The sequence below is a fragment of the Anomalospiza imberbis genome, chromosome 2 (genome assembly GCF_031753505.1).
Source record: "Anomalospiza imberbis isolate Cuckoo-Finch-1a 21T00152 chromosome 2, ASM3175350v1, whole genome shotgun sequence".
NCBI classification, from domain to species: domain Eukaryota; kingdom Metazoa; phylum Chordata; class Aves; order Passeriformes; family Viduidae; genus Anomalospiza; species Anomalospiza imberbis.
Genome location: NC_089682.1, coordinates 21,691,755 through 21,716,007, shown reverse-complemented (window position 1 = coordinate 21,716,007; position 24,253 = coordinate 21,691,755). Strand labels below are relative to the sequence as shown.

Sequence of the window (24,253 nt, the reverse complement as noted above, 5' to 3'; positions counted from 1 at the left end):
TAAGCTGTGCCAGGGCAACCAGTTTAGGTTAGATATCAGAAAAAATTTTTTCACTGAAAGAGTGATTGGGCACTGACATTGTCTGGTGGCCAGGGAGATGGTGGAGTCACCATCCTTGGATGTGTTTAAAAAACAGACTGGACATGGTATTTAGTGCCATGGTTTAGTTGATGAGGAAGTGTTAAGTTAGGTCATAGTTTGGACTTGATGATCTCAAAGGTCTTTTCCAACCTAGTTCATTCTGTGATTCTTAAAGCTGTCCTTTGTTTCTTTTTTTTTTTTTTTTTTTTTTTTTTTTCCACTTAGGGAAGGTTCTGGATGTGCTGGAGAAGCATAATCTGAGTGACAGAAGTCTTGTATACTTTACATCTGACCAAGGGGCTCATGTTGAAGAAATCTCCAGTGCTGGAGAAGTCCATGGAGGATACAATGGCATATATAAAGGTGAATATTCTCTGATTGTTCTTGAAAAATTTAAGAAAAAACATCTCCTTGGGGTTGTACCAAAACTGTAATGTACTGTGTGGCCAAGGTCAAAGTCTTTCATCTATTCAAAATAAAGTAAGAATGTTTGTTTTTATTATTTTTAATGAAATTCAATGAGTCTTTTTGTTTCTTTATGAGCGATTAATTTATTTTCATTCTTTTACTAAGTAGAGGCTGTGTAATTTGTTTTCCACTCATATTTCAGGGGTCAAGATCAAAGAAATCCAGCAATCTGATAGTAGTTGAGCCTGGAAGGCATCTCCCAAGGTCTGCAGTCCCAGCCCCTGCAGAGCAGGGTCAGCTATAGCACATTGCTCAGGATTGTATCTAGTCAAGTTATGAAAATCTCCAGTGAGGGAAACTTCATAGCCTCCTTGGGCAACTTTCTCTAGCCTTCGATCACTCTCACCATAAAAAAACACTTTTTCTTATGTTTAAATGGAGTTTTCTGTGGTTTAGTTTGTGCTCATTGCCTCTTGTCCTGTCAGTGGCCCCCGCTGAAAGGAGTCTAGCTCTGATCTCTTTACTCAGATAAATGCATGTAATCCCTACAGATGGATCAGATCCTGGTAAGCATTTTCTTCTCCAGGATGAAAATTTCTCTCATCCTCTTCTCATATATTGAATGCTCCAATCGCTTAATCATCCATCACCTTCATTAGAACTCGTTCCAGTATGCCCATGTACCTTGTACTGGGGAGTTCTGCACTTGGACCCAGTGCTCCAAGCACATCTCACCAGTGCTGAGCAGAGAGCAGGATTTGCCCAGAGTGTTCTTCCTACTGCAGTGCAGAGCGATGTTGTCCTTCTTTGCCAGGAGGACACATTGCTGTCTCATGTTCAGCTGATTTCTCATTAGAACCCTCCAGTCCCTCTCTGCAGAGCTGCTTCCAGCCAGTTACTTCCCAACCTTTGCTTTGCTAGAGGTTGCTGCTGTGAAGATTCAGGACTTACTATTTCCTTTGCTGAACTTAATGGGGTTCCTTTTAGCCCATTTCTCCAAGCCTATCAAGGGACCTATTCAAGGGACTTTTCCCTTTGAAAGGTAACACAATCTTCCACTCTTGCCAGATTTATATCACCTGCAAAACTTCCAAAAGGAAAAAATTCAGGCATATAGAGTAAGCAATAACCATACAGAGAGGTTTTCAACAAATAGACCCCACAGTTTTTAGTCAGTAGATATCTGTCTGAGAAATGACCCTTACATTTTAAGAGAGCTTCAAAGAAAATGCTACACAAGAAAAACAAGGAATGCCAAAGTGATGAGGTCTATCAGACGGGTCCCCTTGGGCTAACACCAGAGTGAAATGTATCTTGAACATTAGCACATAGGCCTTGCATAGTGATTTAAGTAATTAAGGAACCATATGGTTACATATCTGCAGCCGTAGGCACAGCCTGAGGTGTTTTAGAAGCTCTAAAAAATATTTGCCTTCTAGAGTGGCAGACATAAGGTACAGGATAAATTATAAGGAAGCAAAAAAATACACTTGGGAATATGTCTTCTTGAAGAACTTTGATTAAATGGAGTCTTTCTCTCAAGCCTTGCAAAATTTTGTATTCAAACTTACAGTGCAGAGAAAAACTTGAAATAGATATTACCTGGAATAAGAAAAAAATCTGATTGATAAGTTTAGTTGGGTAGTAATGGGGCTTCTTTTTTTATAAAGAAGGAAAAATTGTGTAGTTTGCAGTTAACACCTCTGCTGTGCTGACAAATGGGTTAGAAAATAATCACAATGTAAGAAACAAAATTATTATTTGATGAAAAACATTCTTAATAAATAAAAATTAAAAGACCCATGCAATTAGTTGAATATACTTTTAACATTTTAAAGTACAATTAATTCTGCTTTACATTCCACTCCCTCTATCTCAAAATCAGTCCTTAATTTAACAGGTATATTATGTATCATTTTCAAAGGGACTGAGGTAAAAATTATCAATTAATTGCATAACTAGCAATTTTCATACATAAGAATTTATTCATATTAAAAGTAATGTGTGATGAAAAGTGTCTGTACATCTCTGTCAGAGTTAATGAGAAACAGACCTGTGAAGCCCCAAGAATAGCAATGAGCCTAAAAAAGCAGAAGGACAATCTTTATGCTGCTTGTGCTTATGTGTCCACACACCAGGAATTTGCATCCTTTGGTGTGTAGCTTAAAAACCTGTGAGACACACATATCCTTTCTCCCTCCCTGTCTCAGCTAGTCAATCTCCACAATTTATCTTTTTGTCTCTGAGTGCTGTATGAATGCAAATATGAATCAAGCCACTTAACCCTCTTGTCAGAGCTGGAGCAGTATGCTCAGCAATAATTGGTTCTGCTCTAAAATCAAAAGCTCTTAACCGGTCTCCGCAATTCTAACTCAGTAATTTCTCTTGATACCTAGCCAAATAAGCACCAATAATAAAATTTGAGAGGGGTTTGGAGAGTTAAGCTAGTGCTGCAAAACTCAATGCAAAAAGGGGAAATTGCTGTTGGAAGGTTTTATTACTCTGGATCCTAACTACAGAACAGTCCACCATAAATTTGGATAGTTAGAAATCAGAGCTAACCAATTGCTGTCATACACAGTTATTTCTGCAGTATTCCTTTTCAGGAATTTTATAGTAATACTGAAGTGATGGATCAAAATATCTTTCCAGTGGCCTTTTTCTGATGGTTGGTTATCAGGATCTGTGTAATAAATAAAATCCCTAAGAAGATCCTAATCCTAGAAAGTATGACCTTGGTTTAAGATGTGAATCCTGACAATTTAGATTCTACCAAGATTCTTAACATTAATTATATACATTTTTATCATATAAAGATGAATTACCACTTTGAGTTATTCTAAAATCTGAGCATAGCCATTATTACTTATCCATGAGAGCACAGTGCTTTCATTCACTGTTATAAAATGGGACAGTGGCAAATTTCATGGAACATCTTGAAGTTTAATAATGTGTTCTCACTGATATAGCATAAAGGAGGGAAAATTTTAAATTTTCCCTAGCTTAGATTTGTTTTGCATACTTTTACTGTGGCTTTTGGCAGAGGCAAAATTCAAAAGATAATTGTCTCTTCCATCTCTCTTGTGATTTTTAATTGATGAGTTTTTACTCGTCCCTAAATTTTTGTTATTTTCCTGTGTGAATTATTTCCCTTTCAAAACTGAAGTAAATATACTAAAATAGTAAGTGTAGCACCAAGGTACCTTACTATTGTTTTTAGGTATTTTTGCAACAGGTCACAGGCTGTTTGTTTTCTCTTTTTGTTTCCTCTTTTTGTTTTCTAGTCAGATTTTGATTCATGACAATCCTTTGTCTCCTAACCCTTGATTAATGTTTCTCAATAACTTCTCCTGAAGGTCTTTGTCAAAGGTCTTTCAAAGGTTTAAATCTAGATACAGATTCTAAAACAAAAAAGAATTTTTTGGCTATTTAATAGGAATTTTGGCTATTTAAGTAGGTATTTCTTCGCAACCAAAGGCCTTCTTACATGAACTTATTAAGTACTCCTGGGATTTGTACAAGACACTATTAAAATAATTTTAAGTAAATTAAAAAATATTAACAATTTAATGAATACATTAATATTAACAATTTTATATTGAAATTTGGAAAGTAATAAGTGTAACTGAAGTATCTTCTTAAAACTTTCTATGAAATTTTTCCAGCCTTTTTTTTTCAGTTCTGTAATATTTGTCTGTTGAAAGTGTTGAACATTAAGGTATTGCTTGTACATATGTTTTCCAGGATATCTGCACTGACTTGTTCTCAGGTATTTTTCACTAGCTGCCTCACTGAAGCATGTCCATTTGATGTAGTCACCATAGCTTTCCTTTAGGAGCAGAAATAAGGTTAATTTTTCCAAATACTTTGGATTTCTACCTTCAAATAAGATGAGTAGAATAAATAAATTAATAGAATTTCCTCTTTATTAAAAAGATGTGTAAAGTGACTGATTTAAAGGAAGCCATTATATTCTTCTTTGGTACCTTGAGATTTTGAATCTAAATATTTTCTGGTAATTTCTATTTAGTTTCTTAGTGAGCAATTTCTTGAATTAGCCTCAGTGTGCTATCATATATATATATGTCTCTGTGTGTATATATATATATATATAGATATATATATGTATGTATGTATGTATATATACATATATATGTGTATATATATATATATATACACACATATATGTATATGTATACGTAATTTATATCAGTAAACAATTAAGGCAATAAAAACTTTTCTCTACACTTTTTCTCACTATAGTATTTCACTGGTACATATGCAGATAGTACAAGTCCTCCCTCACTATCACTTGTTGACATCTGTCCCACTTTATCACACACTGAATTTTCTGTCCAATCTCCTTACATCTTACTGTCTTTTGGATATGTGCATTTTGCATGTACCTCAGACCTGCATTAGAAACAGTTTTTCTTTGTACTTATGAAGCACTTAGCACAATACAGATACTTGGCTACTGTCATGCTGCCAGAGTCATGAGTGAGTGCAGAGTGGGTCTGTTGATAATGGAAGTGGAGCCAAACACTGATAAAGCCAGACTGTGTGAACAACATTCATTTTAAGTGCTTTGTGCCTTAGAAAAAGGTATTATCATAGTTATTTGTTATTATCCATTAAAAAAAAAAATTAATGTCTCCTAAGGACCTAGACCCTGATTTTTTTTTAAATCTACTATAGATCTGTGAAACTAAAACAAGAAATGAATACCCATTTTTTAAAAAATGTATTACTGTCAAACAAGTTTATATACTGCAGTAAGTTAGTTCAGAAGGGTTTCTTGAAGCTGTTAGTAAATCTTTTCCTTCCTGTAAGCCACAGAGAAATCAAGCTGACCATTACTTTCACCCCAGGAATCATACTATGGCATATCTAGTGATATCTGTTGGAGTTTACTTTTAACTTGAAATAAAGCAGTAGTTGTCTTTGTTTCAAATGTGCTGTATTTTTATAGTCTCTCTGAAGTGATCCAGATTTTTAAATAATCAGCCCGTATTGTAATTTTGACTGAAACAAAAAGTATCTTCAGAGATCTTTTCATTTGATTGAAAGATTGTTAGATGAGAAACATCCAAACGAACCATGTCTATTCCATTCACTTGTACAGGAATAGCTCAGATTTACATAAATAAAATTAACAAAAACAGTACATGAAACAAGTTAAAAATCAGTAAGAGTAAACTTGTCATTGAAAATAAATTGTTGTTCAACCATTTTATAAAGTAAGCAATAATAACCAGTCTTGATTGTTGATATTTGTGGCATTAAGTCCAGTATAGAGGGGTAGAATAATTAATGTTGTGTTTCTTTATTATTCAAGAGAATAAATTGGGTTTGGAAGCTTTGTTTTTAGAAGAATATATGAAGGAAAGGGTAGTATGGTTATAATCCAGGTGATTTAAGAAAGTTATTTCAAATAGTTTTCGTCATTCATCATTCATAATGTTAATAGTGATTTACTGCAGAGTTCCCCTTTATATATCATCCTTTGTAAAAGCTCTATCGCCAGGGTTAGGTAATAGCAGTCAATTTAAACCAGAGGGAAAAAAAAAGATATATTCTTTTAGCTAAGATTTGAAATGAGGCTAAAATGGAAATTTGACATCATGTTGTGGATGACTGCAGAGAGTTATGTCTGTATTTTGCCTGCTCCTGCAGATTTTTCATGAAAGGTGAATGTAGGCTATTGTTCAATATAACACTGAATGGTGCAAGTACTCAGAAATCGCAGATGGCTAAGCAGGAAACTACAGACTTGTGTATTTTGTGCTGTTTTAGAAACATTTTTAGAAGATTTTAAGAGAACAAAAATAACAAAAAGGTAGGTTGCCTAGATTTTGCAAGGCATACAGCCTACTAGGTTTCTGTATTTTCTCTGTTTCTATGTTGTCAAGTCTGAATAAAATACAAAACTAATGAATCAGGTCCTTAAATATCAAGAGATTTTGTTTCAAAATAATGATATTTTCTGGATTTTTTTTATTTTATTAGCCATTCAGATGTTTGCTACATGTTTCAAGCATCAGCAGTAAAACCTTGATTTTTTTTCAATAAGGAAAAAGTAATGCAGATACCTTGAACAAAGTTTTAACAGCTAGAGTTTTAAAGATGATAAATGTCCAGGGATTGTTAATCATGTAATGGCATTAAGCATCTGCAGTCATTAAGCACAATTCTAATAAAAATGAACACCACGTAAACAGAGATAATAGAAGACAGTCTTCTGCAATGACCTGTAATTCCTGCCCTGATTCTCTGCTATTCCCGGTCTCCAGAGATGTAAAAAAAAAATTATGTTCCAATTAGCCTTTTGAAAGGAAAACAGCAGTCACTTCTTCATAGACGTAAGTAAGAAGAAAGCCCTGCTGTGGAATCCATTTTGCTTTTTCTACTTTACAGCAGGGCATCAGAGTTTGTGAAGTGTTCCTTTGTACTTGGGTAATGTGCAATTTTTCTTTCCTTTTCTGCTGATTCAAGAAAATTGTACTGTGAACCTAAGAACTGTGAAAATGACCCAATATCTAGGTTTTAAGAATTGCAGCATGTGTGAGAATCAGATTTACCACTACTTTGAAATTTCTCTGTCTTCAGATTATACAGGAGACAACAGTATAGCAAGACTTTATTTAAGCATCTAGTCTAGCTAGCACTCTTACTTGGTTCAGACAGGCATACAGAAATAAAAGGAACATCGTACCTAAAGCTACCTAAGGCATAGATAAACTCTTAGTGTTGGCTGTCTGTTGGTGCCCTTAAGCCGTAAAGTTGCCGTCATGTATACATAGAATTAGGATCTGGCTCATGAACTAAATCACCTCCCTGGTGTATCTGTTCACTAAAAGTATGTTCAATCGAAGATATCTGTAATTTTATGGCCTTATGCTTGTATTTTTATTTGGATTAACCAACTCCCACTCAGAATTTTCTATGCACCATAGCTCAGCCAGGTTTTTAATCTTTCCTGCTGTGTAACACCTAATTCCCACCAAACGTTGAAAAACTTAATGGCTATTGTACAGGGGTGGAGTCATTTCTACAGAAGGTGGACACAGCCTATTGACATCTACACTGATCTTGGCCCAACAACATTATCAACTGACCAGCATGCTTTTGGGTAAACACTTTCTTCTGGTGACAAGTGTTCTATATCTCACCAAATAACACTTTATGAACTTAAATCTACATTTTATTTAGAGTTGTGTTTTAAAAATAATATTTTACTAGAATGTAAACAAAAATAGGACATGCATCTATCTCATTCTTGAGTAGGAAGTCACACACTTCATCATGAGAATGGAATTACATTTAACTCAGCCATGACAGTAAACTTTTAAGTGTTCTATAAGACAGACAATCTAGTTGAGATCTCATCTGGACACTGTTTAAAAAAAAAAAAAAAACTTAAGCAAATATTATTGCTTGACATAAAGCTGAATATTAAAAAGTCTAATTTTTCTGATGTTAGACTAGATGTGTCCCTGACTATTCAATATTATGAGTTCTGATAAAGCCCGTGAAAAAAAAATTAAGTAAAAATCTGATATAACAAAGAATCATGAGCTAATGGTCTTTCATTTAAAGAAAAGAAAAAGGTAAATTTATACAAAAAAGAGTTGTCTGTCTTGAAGTTACTACTTACCTTTACAGTGAAAATCCTGCAGGAAACCAGGTGGATTCTGAACCCCCTTTGCTGAAATGGAAAAGATCATCAAGAAGTCAGTAAAATAGACAACAGGTATAACAAGGCCTGGGGTCAATACCAAAGGTATTGACATCTATGAGGCATTTTGGGTGTTTAAGATGCTGAAGAAACAGAACTTATGAAATATTTTGTTGTAATAATTTTTTGTTTTGTTTTGTTTTTTTTTAAACTTGAAAAAGGGAGATACATAGAAAAAATAGTCCTGTAGCAGTTTTGACTGAACCAGGAATTGCTATTTGATTCATTTAATGGCAGAAGTCCAACCCATATATTCCTGTTTTTGCAGACATTTTAATTCTAAAAAATAATATCAATTTATTTCCAAATGGCCCTAACAGTGTTTAACCATATCCAAAATCCATCTGTTTAACAGAGATTTCTTTTTCAAGTGATATATTAATTCCAAAGGTCACCCTGAAGTGCTCTACATAGTCACAACTGTGCAGGCCATTGGTAATAGCATTTGTGATGCCTCTTCAAACAGAGCCATGTCAATTATTTATTCAGTAATGGTGAACATGCTGTCAGAGAATAAACCCATTGCCCTTCTGCAAAAGGTGCTGGGAGGACTCAGTAGTGATGGATCTTGTAGAAACAGTAAATGACTGCAAGTCACTGTTGAATGCAATCAGCTGATAACACATTTAATGCAAGTGTGTTGGTTTAGAACACAAACAGTTCTTCACAGTATCCTGAAAGTTAGCATCACTGAAGTGAATTTCTTTCTAATGCATGGAATTGGAGAATTCAGTAACATACTTAAATTAGTACTTTTTTCTATATGAAGTCATTAAGCACCATTTTTAATAAAATATCATGTACCTTCTCTGGGCTCATATCTCAGATATCTAAGTATAGTTGTTTTATTTTTTGATTCCTGTTTTTTGGTTATAGGTTCATATATCTATGGGTCACATTATCTAGGCCAATTCCTATGTGAAGATTCCAGTGAAGTGCTCTTTAATGTCCTACAAATACTTTTTTTGGTGTAATTTAAATACTTTTTATAGGCTCTGTCTAACATATATTAGTAAATTTACAATGAGAGAGTACTACAGAAGGTAGAAAATCCAGAAAATTAAGAATAGGACAAATTTGTCTAATGGAAACATTCTAGCCAGACAGAATGTTTCATATATTGAAATTGAATCTTATGGGGTAGCATTATCAAAGAAGAAATTCATTTCTCAGCAAAAAAACTAAATTTTTCAGGTGGAAAATCAACAAACTGGGAAGGAGGTATTCGTGTGCCAGGTCTTCTCCGTTGGCCTGGAGTGGTACAGGCTGGTGCCTATATTGATGAGCCAACGAGTAACATGGATATATTTCCTACCATAGTTCAACTTGCAGATGCACAGATACCCTCTGACAGGTATGCTCTGTAGTCATCTCTGTTTTAAAGAAAGTGTCATGAGTGTTTTATTCATTCTGGTGATATCTATTAAGATAGAGGTAATGTAAATAAGAAACTAGGTTTTTTATTTGCAATATTATATTATCTCTTTTCATATTGACATACTGATAATATTTTACAGAAATGTTGTATGTAAATACAGCTTAACTCACAGAACAGGCACCAAAAAGATAACAGAATACCATTAGATCAATGTACTGTCAAATCAAACTTGGAATTACTTACTAAAAGCAAAAATGAATGAATCAAAAAAGATTCCCTTCTGCATGAATGAATTTGGTAGAAAAAGGAACTTTAAGTGTAATTTACTTTAAACTTCATGAGCTTAGCCTTGACCTGCTTAATATCACAAAACACATAAAAATGCCAGCTAGGCTTTTCTCACAGTTTTGTTTGGGGTTTTTGTTTGGTTTGGTCTTTTTTTTTTTTTTTTCTCTCTGTACCTAGTCAGTGAAAATAATCCCATATAGGGTTTTGCAGCCTGATAAGAAAAGCCACTGGACTTCCACAATTCATAAGATGTTTTCCTGACACTGCTACATCCCCAGGCTTTATCTTGTTTGTGAGCTACACGGTCTCAGTGATGAGACCTCTGCCTAAGTGCTGTTGCTACCCAAATCAAATAAGTGGAGAAACCGGCTGATATGTGTATGCTTTGAACACATTGATGACTCACAAACAGCTTTTGAGCACAAAGTATCAAGAATCCACATGGGGAAGCCCAGTGGTGAGCAGAGTCACTCTGCTAATGATTATTCATTGAGTGTTTGAAGGAAATGGCAGGGCAGGACAAGTCTAAGACATGAAAAATTAGTCAGGTTGGTCCTGAGAGATGCTCTACAAGCAGTAATTATGTCAAACCTCAGAAGTTCTGATTGTTCTTTATGTGGCAGATCTTTTGCATTTTGTTTTCTTATTGCTTGAGTGAATACTAAGTACTGATGTTTTCTTTGATCCCCTTTATAGAAATTCAAATATAGTTGTGTAACTTTCACTTGTAGGTTGCTCCACTGTGATTCTTCTGTGTTAGACTGATGCCATAAGTACTGCTTCATCTTAGATCATGGACTAGCTTGAAGTATTTTTGTTCCAGCAGCTGGGTTCTTATAGCTCCACTGAATTCTTCCTGAGAAATAAGAGATGTTAATATAATTAATATTCTCTCACTGTGAGAGAGCAGGTTAAAAAGGAATGGAAGAGATGATCCTAGTTAAAGAAGAGAAATTAGCAATTGGAAAGAAAAGTCTTGTATATTCCCCTGAATCCAGCAACTGTAGCACTGCTAGAGTACTGGAGACATTTTTATGGAGATGCTTTTTTCCCCATCAACAGGCTCTAGAATAGGAAGTGTTCAATAGACATGCATCTGTTAATGAGCAAGCTTGCAGGACAAGAGCCTGTTACTTAGTCAAGAGAACATGAAAAACTGAAAGTGGGAAAGACTCTGTTTTAACAGACCCCCCCAGACAGGGATTAACCCAGATGGCAGTTATCAGATGAGATATCTTTCAAAATTCCAGGAAGTTTTCCTGCCAATCCTTTGAGAAAAGTGCTACTCTGAATGGCTTTGTTGCATACAGCTGCTGACAAGAATTCAATCATCGCATGCGACTTAAAAAAGTAAACTTAGTACTTGTCTTGTAGTATTTGCACTAACATGAGAAATGTATTATGTAATGGTAATGAAATGATCATGTATGTAAAGGTAATGAAAATCAACATAGACCTTTTAAAACTTTTTATAAGTTTCAAAAAAATTTTATGGGATGTTACTCAAAATGCTTGTGAAAGAATTACTTGCTGATATTTATGTCAGCAAAAAGAAATTTCCAGTAAAACTTATTGAAAAATTTGTAATTCATACCAGGTCAAAAATTCAGACTATGATTTCTCCCCTGCCACCTGATGTCAGCAATTCAAAAATTTAATTTAGGGAAACAGCTAAAAGTCTTGCTTATTTTATAACTCAGTTTTTATGTAAATTGACTGACTCCTTCAAAGCATGATCAAATTGTCCAGCAGCATTTAGAGAATTTATATATATATATTTGCAGGTGTGTGTGTGTGTGTGTGTGTGTGTGTGTGTGTAGTGATAAATGCATATTTAAACAGTTAATTTTCAAATTTTAAATTACCACTCCTGTCTTAAATTCTGGCATGCATAATATACTGAACAGAGATATTACCACTACTTCTGGGGATGCTAGCACAGAACAACATATTTTCTCTAGTTTTAGGGTTACTTTGGCCAGATTACTCCCAAAAACTTGAATAGGTATATTCAAGGACTGTGTTGTAGCAATTTATTCATTTATGCCTGTTCACTTTCTCTGAAGTGAAAAAAAAAAAAAAAAAAAGAGTTGAGGGAACTATTCATAATGGCAAAATGTAAAATTGTTTCCTTAGGTAATGTAAAAATCAAAGGGAAGAGCACCTGAAGGTTTTTCTCCGAATTGACCAGTTGGAGGTGGCCATTCAGATTTGGGTTTTTTTTCAGATAAGCAGAATTATCATATCTTCTAGGAAAGTGAGGTTTGAGTTACTTTTCTTATTTTGAAATGCTTTCTTACTCAGGATTATTGATGGACATGATCTGCTACCTTTACTTCAAGGAAAAGTTACTCAATCTAAGCATGAATTTCTCTTCCATTACTGCAATGCATATTTAAATGCAGTGCGTTGGCATCCAGGAAGCAGTAAGTAAACTTGCCTGTTCACATTTTAAATATTTAATATAATTTTTATTGCAGCTTGAAAAGAACCAGGAGGAAGCCTTGGGCTATAGTAACAAAAAAGTTGTTTAAAATATCTAGCCTTTTTCCTTCTCTTTCACTTTTGTCTTTGCTGTTACATTCCTACTCACCATTTCATTGTTTGACATTATTTTGTTGTTATGTATTATTGTTAAATATGAATGCAATACTGAGATCTATGGTATCTGAAAATGTCCTTTTTTTAAACCTTCATGAGAGAGAGTCTGTGCAACAGAATGAAGTAGTTACGGTTGACTCTTACATTATCCTAAAAGTGCACAGGTTATCGGATGGTTTGCTGAATAACAGCACAAGTATGTTGTCAGACTGGCCATTTTTGTTAGTCAGATAGCAAAATGTAGAAGAATCTCTGAGTCAAAGTCATAATTATCCAATAAATGAATATAGTATTATGAAGTCCCTTTTCATGCTTGTAATGAATGACATAATTCCACTTTGTAGGCCAAGGAAAAAAGCATTTCTGACTGATTTGCTCTTTTTTAACTAACAGCTTACTGTTTCCATTAGCACCTTCCACATTAACCATAGAAAGGCATATTTCCCTTTCTATAAAAATCTCTGTGCTGAATGAAGTTAAACACACATTTTGTCCCATCTCAGTTGACATTGCAAATGATTACTTGTGTTATAGCTTCAAAATAAGGATCCAAAACAAGCTTTGGCTCAGAATTTTTTTTTTTAATTTATTTAAGTGTAGTGGGAAAGGATTTATTTAATAGTTAATATGCAAATTTAAAGTATTTGGAAACTCTGTCTTCTTGGTCATCTGTATGCTGACTCTCTACCTGTCTTGGACTTTAAACTAGGAAAAGGGAAAATATTACATATAATATTTATTTGCCATTACTATGCCTCTATGTTTGATAAATAATCACAAGGAAGAACCAAGCAATCAGATCTAGAACCATTTTGTATCTGGTGTTGGATGAAGTTATTCTGCATCATAATGAGAGAAGTGGGCAGAGAAGCTGTTTTTCTCAAACATATACCTTTGCAAGATGATATACCCCTTTATTTTTCACTGAAGGGGAATGTGATGGGAAATGAATGTGAGCAACAGTGGTGGACTGGTCTACTAGTCTAGTATTTACTTGATGAACAACAGCAATGTAGAGTGTGATTCATCCTTTCTCCAAGGCATTCAAATGATAAAGCCCACTCAGAACCTGGCAATAACATTTTCATAACAACGGGCTGGCTTTTCTACAGAAGGTTGTTGTGCTTTAATTCCACACAGCGACTAAGCCTGACAGAGGCACTCTGTGTCTCTGGGATGGGGAAGAGAACTGGAAGGGTAGAAGTGAGAAGACTCATTAGCTGAGATAAAGACATTTTAATAGATAAAGCAAAAGCCACACATCAGCAAAGCAAAACAAGGAATTCATTCATTATTTCCCTATAACAGGCAGGTGTTCAGCCATCTCCAGGAAAGTTTGGCTTCGTGACTTGGGAATGACTTGGGGATGACTTGGGAAAACAAACGTCATCACTGAATGTCCTCCCTTCCTTCTTATTTCTGCAGCTTTCTATGCTGAACATGATGTCATTTGATCTAGGATATGCCTTGGGACAGCTGGGGTCAGCTGTCCCAGCAGAGCTGCCACCAAGTGCTCCTTGTACACCCCCAGCCTGCTCACTGGTGGGGTGGGGTGAGAGGCAGAACAGCCTTTTCTGCTCAGTAATAAATAAAATCCCTGTAATCAACAGTGTTTTCAGCACAAATGCGAAACACAGCCCATATTAGCTACTGTGAAGAAAATTGGCTGTATTCCAGACAAAACAAGCACAAAGGGTTTTGATATTCTGCCTTATCAGTTTACATTGTAGTGAGAGTAGACAATAGCCAGGTATTCCTCTCTACTGTCTTAGGTACCATTCCTCTGTGAGGGCTTCACACCATGTTCAGCATCTTCTGCACTTCTCTGGTAATGGGCCCTAACCCAAATGTCCAACTAGACTGCTCATTCATTCATCAAACATGTAATTTCTATTAATTCCAAAGATACACTTTTTAAAGAACAAAGCAACAACAGCTTAGAAGAAAAAGCTCACAACAGTTAAGGAAAAAGTGATGTATGTATTTATTGATTAAGGTACAAGGTAATGGTACATATACTGTATATATGCACTTATTAATGAATCTATCATGAGATTTCTTGCTATATTTATTTTCTGGGAAGTCTCAGTTTGAATATTAGTGACAGCTTGCATATTCCACTATTTTTTCTAGATGCTGAAAGTGTAGTATTAGCTTTGATCCTCAGGAAATCCTCAGCTAAATTCTGCTTAACTATTTGGTTCCTTTTTAACTCCATCACCCCACAGTTCCCTTTGTAATTCAATTTTTGTCACTATTAGATTTTCACTGTGCTTCAGTCCAGACCCCGGTTTTTGGTTTAATTTTTGACTCTTACATATATATGAACTAGGCAAATATAGTGTATGTTAATTTTTTGGTAGCTGCACATCTTTCCCTTGCTTGCAAGATTCTAGTCTGACTTAAGCAAGCATATTTGTCTCATCATTGAGGGAAGGTCAGAAACTTCAGAGTGAACAATTACCATTTTGCATTTATATATTTAGAGGCTAAGAGTTCCTCATAACCAAATCAATACACATCTTCATTAAGTTATATTAGCTAGGTCAGTTATTGCATTCACAATGTACTTTCCCCTTGATCAGTCCTTTGAAGGAGCTTTTAGAGGATGTGTGCTATGCAATGATCTTCTCAAACAAGTGCAGAATTTAAACCTTGTGCTTTTTAGAGAGTTGTGAGGAAAATAATCTCTTGGTTTTTTTCTCTTTTCTTTGTCTTTCTCAGCCACAGAAATAAGCTAACACCATTTTTTCTTCATGTCACTTTGACTCACATTTTACCTCATGCTAGAAAATAATGCACATAATTCTTTACATTGTGAATTTTAAAAAATTGAATGAAATATCAGGCAATTTTCTTTTGCTCTCACAGACTTGTGCATGCTGATACTTCACAGAATCACAGTTACAGAATAAGCTGTGTTGGAAAGGACCCACAAGGATCATTGAGTCTAACTTCTTGTAATTTCCTTGGAAGCAGCTAAGATATATAGTCCTAGACCATAAAGGATGATTTCCTGTTATTTTGAAACCTTATATATATTTGTAATTTAATTATCTGTTAAAAATACAGAGAGGAAGACATGTAAAAAAGTAAAGTGGTTTCCCATTATCAATACTTTTTCTGCACAGCTGCTTGGTATATCATAGAAGTACCAATATATGAAAACAAAAATTTTAGAAAAAAACCACTACATTTTCTTTCTTCCTAGTAGGGTATAATCGCCTTGTTTTTTTAAAGCATTGAGTAATTCTTCTAGTCATTAAATACTTACATTGAAAATAAAACAAATGCAGGATCTGCCTTTACTTTCTTGAACTGAGCTACCCAAAATTTGTGCTGCTTTCTGTGATGTATGCCAGATGATACTTTGGCCTGTTTTAAGTCTGATCACATGTTCATCTGCTTGAGCAAGTTGACCAGTACTTTTGTATTTGCTAACTTTATAATTTAGCATAACTGAGTACTAAAAAACTACCAAGAGCACTACCTCCAGGTTACTGGGATGTGAATCAGTACTACTAAAAATGCATTGCTACGACAACTTAATTAAAGGGGAGGATTAATCAGATACACAGCAAACCTACAGTTGAATGAAAATTCATCTTTCAGGTTGCACTGCTTGTGTGAAAAATTTTGATTTGATAAGGAGGAAATATATTGTAATGCTGTGTAATAAATATTGGGAAATATAATGCAATACAGTCTGCATTATAAAGAAATAATGAACTTCACAGTACTTTCATACTATTGATAAAAATATACTAATGTTTCTGATAAATGCTAGAGTGACTTTACTAGCAGCACTTCACTTTTTCTAATTCAAAATGGATTTAGCTATTCAGTGGAATATGTCATTCAGAAAACAAAAGACAAGGAGATTTTCTATGGGAAGTTCAATTGAAGCAGACTACACTGCAATGCCAAACTAGCTTATTGTGCAAATATAATGACTTTTAAAGACAGTAGAAATTCACTGAAAAGCTTTATACAGAAATTAACAAACAAGATGCATTTCAATTAGTGTTTATATTGACTTTCTTGAATGTTGTGAATTACCTCAATTACTGAAATTATTTCAGTCAAATTCACCAATGAGGGATTCTCTCTGTAATATCACAGAATTCAAAGCTATTCTGATTCTTGGCTGTTGTAATGTTCTCCAGCATCCAACAGTATTTCTTGAGATATATTTTGTTCTATGGCCAGGGGTTATAGGCCATGAATTTAGCCTAGTCGTGAATTTAGCCTTTTTCTACATTTTCAGCCATAAAAATTGAAAATGAAAAACAAATAAAAAGAAAATGAGAGAGAAATATTTTGGTTTGCAGTTTTCAGACTGAATATATTGGATAAATTTACCAGAACAGTGTTTTGGGTTTTTAAAGAGGTTCCTCCAGAATTAGTTTGACTAAAGACATTGGAGTCATAATAAAGAGAGGACGAAGCGTGAAAAATCTGCTCAGAAGGGTCATTTTGTAACAATTTCTGGTTTGGACAAGTGCAACCTTTCTTGTGAAATTGAGTTAAAATAAGACCTGATTCTGAAGAAATTAAACATGAGGAATATCTTCCACTTTTCCTTACCTCTCAAAAGCCCAGTGTTATTCATGCCTTAAAGGGTAGTAAGGGTTACCTTATAAAATACGGGGGCTTGCATTATTTATGGTGCCATTCTTAGCTTAATTTTTTTGTAATATCACATTCAGTGTTAATAGTTAAAACTGTAAAATGAATTCATATGCTTAAAACACTGGCTGGTGAGCACAATATTGTAATCAGAGGAAAAACACAGGACTTGGGGTTTAGACAAGTAATAGAAACTGGAAAACTTCTACAAAGCTCTGGAACCAGCTTGAAATGTTTTCTCTGCTGTCAAGTTCTCAGTGTGAGGGTGGGTGAATCTAGTGGCTGTCTCTAGCAAACAGAAATGCATTAATGTATATAAGGGAAATTTTGGAGTGTTATGTGGTGCCAAAACACGTGTTTGTAAATGCCTGTCCTGCCTTGTTTGGTCCTCTTAGTGCATCTAAGAAATATAATTATTCAGATATCCACAAAGTAAATGAACACTTCTCTTTGCTCTGAATTAGAAAGTATTAGAGTTTTTCCTAAGTACTTGTTATTTTAAAGATTTATTTTAATATTGCTTCCACTTTCTGAATATAAACGAGGAATTTCAAATCATGCATTCTCTAAAGCCACATAACCTTTTTTTTTTTTTTATTACTTTCCTAATAATAACAGAGGAAAAATTTCAGTGTGTTCTTTACCATAGGGTGAATAAATGCTTCAGCAGCTTCATTTGTAAGATGTGGGATGTGCTTGTCATATGCAGAAGACCCATTGGCAGAACCCATACCCTTGCTTAACTTTTCCTATTCTTTTTGCTTGCTTCCCTGAGGAGCTTTTTCCATTTACAGTTTATTTCTCTGTGGGGAACAAAGGACTTAGAAGATGTTGTTACAGATTAGTAAAGACTCACATTGACCCCGAGAATGTCAACAGTTGCAGTTGCTTTCATTGCTTAACAGTACAAAGGAAGGTAAATTTAATAGAAGCTCAATCCAGAAATTTCTTATTTTGCACAACATCTTCAAAGGAGAGATACTACCACATGACTTCCACTGCTGTCAAGGAAACATTTTGTTTCCTTACAAAGAAACATCTTTCTTATCCCACCAACCTTGTATCTTTTCTCAGAAAATTACAGATAAGAAAGGATAAAACAGAAAGAATAAACATTAAAAGGAGTAAAATTTCCTATTGTCACAAAAATTCTAGATTTCTAGGTAGAAAAATTAGACTTTTTCTTCAGCTGTAGTAAAATTGATTCTGGAATATTTTTGGTTTAGAGGGCTGTTGCCCCAGTGAAGGACCATGGTAAATGACCCTTGACAGAGGCATTATACACACAGATCATATTAGAGTACTTTTTCTTCATATTAAAATAGAAAACATAACATACTGGTCTGTTGAATTCAAAATATCTTGACCTAAATTGGTAATGTTTATAGTGAACATGAAGAGGTTGACAGGTTTCAGTGATCATATAATGGCAAAGGCATTTAAAGTAGATAATTTAGTGCTATTTGAACTTCAGCTTTAATGGTTTGCTGTCAGATATTTTGTCATGCACTTGTGATGTGTATAAAAGAAAAATTTTAATGGATTTTTTCTGTATACTCCACAGCTAACACTTAAATAGAAAATGGTATCTGAGTTAGAGCAACTGTCTGATATATTTTAATTTATATATAAATCTAGCAGTAGTCAAAACAACAACCATATAAAAGACTAGGTAAAAATGCATTACAACTTTCAAAAATTAATTTCAGCAATCCAAGTAACATTAAAAGTGAGTCTTTAACAATATCTGGAGCATTACACTTCCAAAAATATCTTTAGCTCAGTTTTGGATTTGAGCCTGCAGCATTTTGCATGTTACATTCAGAACATAGCACTGATTCATCCTGATTTTAAAGTCGGATTCAAATGGCATATGTTGTCTTAGGCAATGTTCTTAAAGGAAAGTAGTCAATGCATGCACAACCCACGTGGAGTATTCTGTGTCCCACAGCCTCTAACCTCATATTATTACTCCTAGAAAATAAAGCAAACCATATGTTTATTAGAGAAATTCCCTGGAAACTTGACTGTCAATATTGAGGTGACTTCTCAGTATGGCATAAAAAGACCCTGCCATGACAGGCAGAAGAAATAAACGTAGAAGAAAACAGTGAATGTTTGCAGGCTACGTGCACTTGGGCAATACTATGGTGGAGGCCAGTGTGCAATCTGTGGATGATGTGCACTCTGTACCATGTAATTGCTTCTAAATTTAAGTTCTGATCAGTACTTTGGACAGAAAACACAGGCAGAATTACTCAGTAGTCAGAGAAACTGTTCTCAGCCTGAGAAAAGCTCACATCTCAGTACAAAGAGTGGTCTTTTTGCTGCTTTCAGACCATTCTATGCAGTCTCAAAATATCAGAGGGTATATAACACACTGAACTTTTCAAGTATCTTTTCTTAAGGTATTTATAGCTTCCTAAAACTAAAAATAAGGGGGGAAAAACCCACAGCAAAACATCAAACAGATTTCTATAACTTGTTACTTGTTGTGTCATTCTTAGTACAGAAATTCTGTAGTGGATTTGTATGAAAGCTTTTTGAAACTGAAAGAGACTATGTTTCACTTGTAGTTTTTTATCATAGTTATTTCAGTTACCTCTCAGTAGAAAAGCAAATTAGGTGAAATAGTATAGAATAGGTTCCTGCACATTGTGACATTTTTCACATCTATTCAAAGTTTTAACCCCAAATTTATTAAAAATAATTCTTCAGATGCAGTTCACTTGTATTGAGGAGAATTTTATGGTCTCGTGGTTATGGGACACTAAGGTGAACACTTCTGAGACTCAATTACTCAGTCCTCTTTAAAACTGACATTTTAAAGCAAAATAGGTTTCTAGCATTCACAGTACAAGGAGGAATTTAGAAATCATGGTTCACTCACAACATTAAAAGTCAACAAGACTATAAAACCTCAATAAAGGTAATGAAAATTTAGTACTTAGAATTATCACTAATGCAATAAAGAAAGGGTGACCCTTTTAGTATTAAGAAATAATAGTAATCCTTAAGATAATTTTGTCATTACCGAGTGTGTGCTGATTTTTCATGTACAACTTGTTATCTGTCTGTTGAACATTAATTTTAAATGGTATTATATCACAGAAGCAAGATTCTCAATCATCTCACTTGCTCAGTGAATAGAGTTTTCAAGACTCTGTAGAATCTTCAAGATTAACTTAATTATATTATCTGGACTCTCTTCAATGCCATAGGATATTTACAGGCAGTTTTTCAGTCTGAAGGTCCTATCTTCTGTATGGTCTTGTTTGGTGACAAATAGAGACTGAATCTCAGTCCTAAAAGCTTATAGTTACCTTAGCATTCATTCATATTCTTGACAGCAAAACTACTTAGCCACAAAGCTTTATGGTGCGGACTCAAAACCACACTCTTGATTACTGTGTTGTTGATAATTCCATTTTTAATTCTCTACTCTAACTCTTTACAGAATTGAAATTTTGGAAGCTTTTAGTTGATTCACATGGGTTTGGTTTTTTGTTTGTTTGGTTTTTGTTGTTGATTTTTGGTTGATTGGTTGCTGGGTTTTTTAACAAAGTTCCCCTCCCATTCCTATCCAATGCCCAACTCCAAATACTTTATCTTCCAAAAGCCAGCATTGTTAATTAATCACTTGGTGAAGCTACTAAGACAGTACCATGATACATAAACATAAAGCTAATTAGAGACAGGTAATAACAAAGTATAAATGGTTTAATGAAAATTTTGACTTTAGCAGTATGAAAGTATAAGACTGAAATATTAGACAAAAAAGTGTGAGTGAATAAATCTACCTGAGTGAAGAATTACTTATTCTCTGAAAATGGTTTCTCAAAGCTCTGGAATTTCTTTTGAATGCAATTTTAGACCATTCTAAGATGCTCTGGGAAACATTAAAATTAGGATTCATTAGTTCTTCATTGTGTCTTAGAACTGCAAATCTTTTAGTTACACCAGGGTCTAAGTTCACTTTATCCCATAGCTGGTCATAGAGGCACTTTCATGCACTTTCTCCATCTCTCACATTATCCCAGTCTAGCCAATGGGATTTTGTTGCAAATGCATTGCTGTTTGCTTTTCATCAGCTGTTACCTTTCTATCTCAGACATGGTTAAGTTGTTTTACGGAAAATTCAGTCCCTGTCTACTGTAGGTATACTGTGGGTTTTAAGGCATTGATATAAAAATGGAGTTTGCTGTGCTATAGGATATCCTTCTCTGTTTTATGCAGCATATCTAATTTAGAAGCTAAAACAATTCTTTTATTAATACATATATTTGCATCAGGAGCTCTATAGTTCATAGTTTTATATATGTATAGATCATAGTTTTAGTGTCTGATTTCTCAAAGCCTAATACTCAAACATAATTATGATTCATAAATATTATATAAAAGTTTAGGATTTTGAATTACAACCATAGAGGATGATACTGATAGCTCTATAATACTGTGTGGTGGATTGCTTGTAGTATTTTTAGTTGACAACGATTTTTTGACTCTGAAAAACAATGTAATTGTTACTAAAACCAATTTTCAGCTTTAGCCAGAGGCTCTAATACCACATACCTTTATGATTCAGAACCAATTGGAGCTCTTGAACATTCAGGTCACTTTTCAAAAAGCAACTTACAAGAAAGCCAGAGATTAAATAAATCTTACCATTTTTCCAGACTAAATCAGTTTCATCAGAGAAGACTATTTGTATGTATTCTGTGAAGGCATGAGCTCATGTGCAAGTATGAGGAAAAAATATGTTTCACAAAAGTGAAAATTATTTGAATCATGCTGTGAGAGGGAAGTTTTGCCTTAAAGTTGGAAATGTCTTAAAAAACGTAAATATCATATCGAAGCTTTTATCCTAACAGAGCTGATCAGAATAAGAAGACCAAAGGTAGAATCAAAAAAATAAGGGAGAGAGAAAAATGTAGCTATTATATCACGCTGAAACTGAGGTTTTATATAACTGACTTTTCTTCAAAACAAATACAGAAGACATATAAAAATTTTTTGAGTCCTGTTTGTAATGGTCACTCTTAAACTTTGAAGGAAAACTTTAGAACTTTATACATTATTTTAATTTTCATTCTCTAATTTTATGTTTTGAGTAAGGAAAATATTAGTAATCTGATGCATTCTTTAGTGGCAGAAAATAAATTATGTGACTTTAAATAGGGATTATAATAAAATCAAATGCATTTAAAAATGAATTATGGTACTTGAAATATTTGGATTATGATATTTGAATTTTTCAAAATGAACAACATTTACCAGGTTTTTACAACTATATTCTATTGGATATTATACTTTTAGAGTTTTCAGGTTTATCCTGAAAATATTGCAAAGTGCTTCAACAAGCTTATCTTAGCACAAGAGTAAGTACTGAACAGAAATGTCTCGGTTCAGTTTCACGGTCAATGGAAACATAATCAGTGTGTGGTTAGAAAAGCAACGGGGAATTGCAAAATACTGTACAAGAATGCAGGTTGTTTTCTTATTTGCTTCAGTTCATTCAGCTCTGTTCTAGTGGAGCTGTTGGGTCATTTAAAGGTTCTGGTGATTTCAGGAATGCTGAGTAGCACCAAATACCAGGACTGTGTTGTGGCAACAGAGGCTGGCTTAGAAAACCATGCTGGTATTTACAGAGAGGCTGTAATAATCAAGAAAATGGTGATGAAAAATGCTTTAACTGAAATTGGGAATATGATACTAAATAGATTATACAAAGCCTGTACCTCCTGATAATTATCAAAGGCCTAATTTTTCCCCTCTTTTATATTGCCAAATATTTGAGGTCTCCAGATTGGAAGTGTTTAATATCTACCAGTTTTAAATGGTGATGACATACTGATTTTTGAAAAAAAATAGCCAAACTAATCCAAACCAAAACAATAACCCTGAACTAAGATCTGAGAAGTATATTTGAATGTTTTGCAACCAGCAGGTGGAACTAAAAAAAGTAAATGTGCCACTTGTACTTCAGAAAATATTTTTGAATACATATCTTTCAGAGCATTTAATCCATGGAAAGTGTTTGTATTTGGAAGGTAGAAAATACGAAAAAATCATCATTACTTTCTTTAACACAGCTTATATGTGAAAAAGTTACAGATTTTATCTCTTAATCAAGAAAATTAAGTAAAAATTATTTGAATGTTTTAAATTTATTATTCCATTAGTGGGTATTTTTCAGCCTAAGATGGCGGCAAGTGATTACAAGGACAATGTCTACATGTCAAGCTTGATAAATCTGTGTTATTGCCATGGCATGGAGAAGTCAGAAACAGGTTTCTACCCCATTAACATGTGAACCTTAGAGCTTGGCTGAGCCTGCCAATGCAGTCTCTGCCTGGACACACAAGAACAGTTCCTATGATAATTGTACTTGGTATACTTGGTATATACTTGGTATATATTACTTTTCTAAGTAATTTCAGGCAATTTGTTCTTTTTGTGGACAAAATTGACCTCAGATATTTTTTTGCCACACTGCATTGTTAGATTTTGCATTTCAGTTGCTGCATCCTTTCAAAAGCAGTGTGAGGATACATTGTGTCTCAGGGATGTAGAGGAGAAACTTTAGGAAGGCTTAAACTATCTACCTTCTTGGACATCTGTACAGCTGTGTATTATGTCTGTGTATGGGTTATCTTACTGCTCCTGGAAATTTTGATCTGCTCTTACAGAGCTAGTTGTGGAAGCAGATGGGTTTTTTTATACTTAACCTTTTAGGTCTTCTTATGTTTGATAAATGAGTAGTGATCCAAAGTTTTGAAGTTAAAGCTGGACAGATCTATGAGATTCAGCAGGACAGACAAACTTTTCAAAGTGAGGGTGAAGATTTGGATGACAGGTAAGTTGTTTAGCAGGTCCATCTGCCTGGCCTGACTATCACTTGAATGCATTTTGGTTGGTAGATTTCCTGTTCTCTAATCCTAACTGAATTTCAGATTCCTTTTTTGTCTTCAGAGTCTAAGTGCCAAAACCTGAGTTAGGAATTCCCTCTGATTATCAGTAAAAAGTTTAAGAGAGACTTTAATCTTGGACATGTTCAGAGTAAATGACAGCTAGTTAGAGACTTCTTTAGAAATGTTATAGAAAGTGTGTTTTAATTAATCACAAAATGA

At 34.3% G+C, this 24,253-nt stretch overlaps 1 protein-coding gene across 5 annotated transcripts in view; it reads left to right on the top strand.

The window, feature by feature from the left end:
- Positions 1-24,253, top strand: part of STS (steroid sulfatase) — a 110,155-nt gene that overhangs the window by 67,383 nt on the left and 18,519 nt on the right. For all 5 annotated transcript variants that reach the window (XM_068180110.1, XM_068180111.1, XM_068180112.1 and 2 more), the window contains 3 exons: positions 307-444; positions 9,422-9,581; positions 12,198-12,319. In XM_068180110.1, coding sequence (XP_068036211.1) covers positions 307-444; positions 9,422-9,581; positions 12,198-12,319 — 420 coding nt within the window. The remainder of the gene's footprint in view (positions 1-306; positions 445-9,421; positions 9,582-12,197; positions 12,320-24,253) is intronic.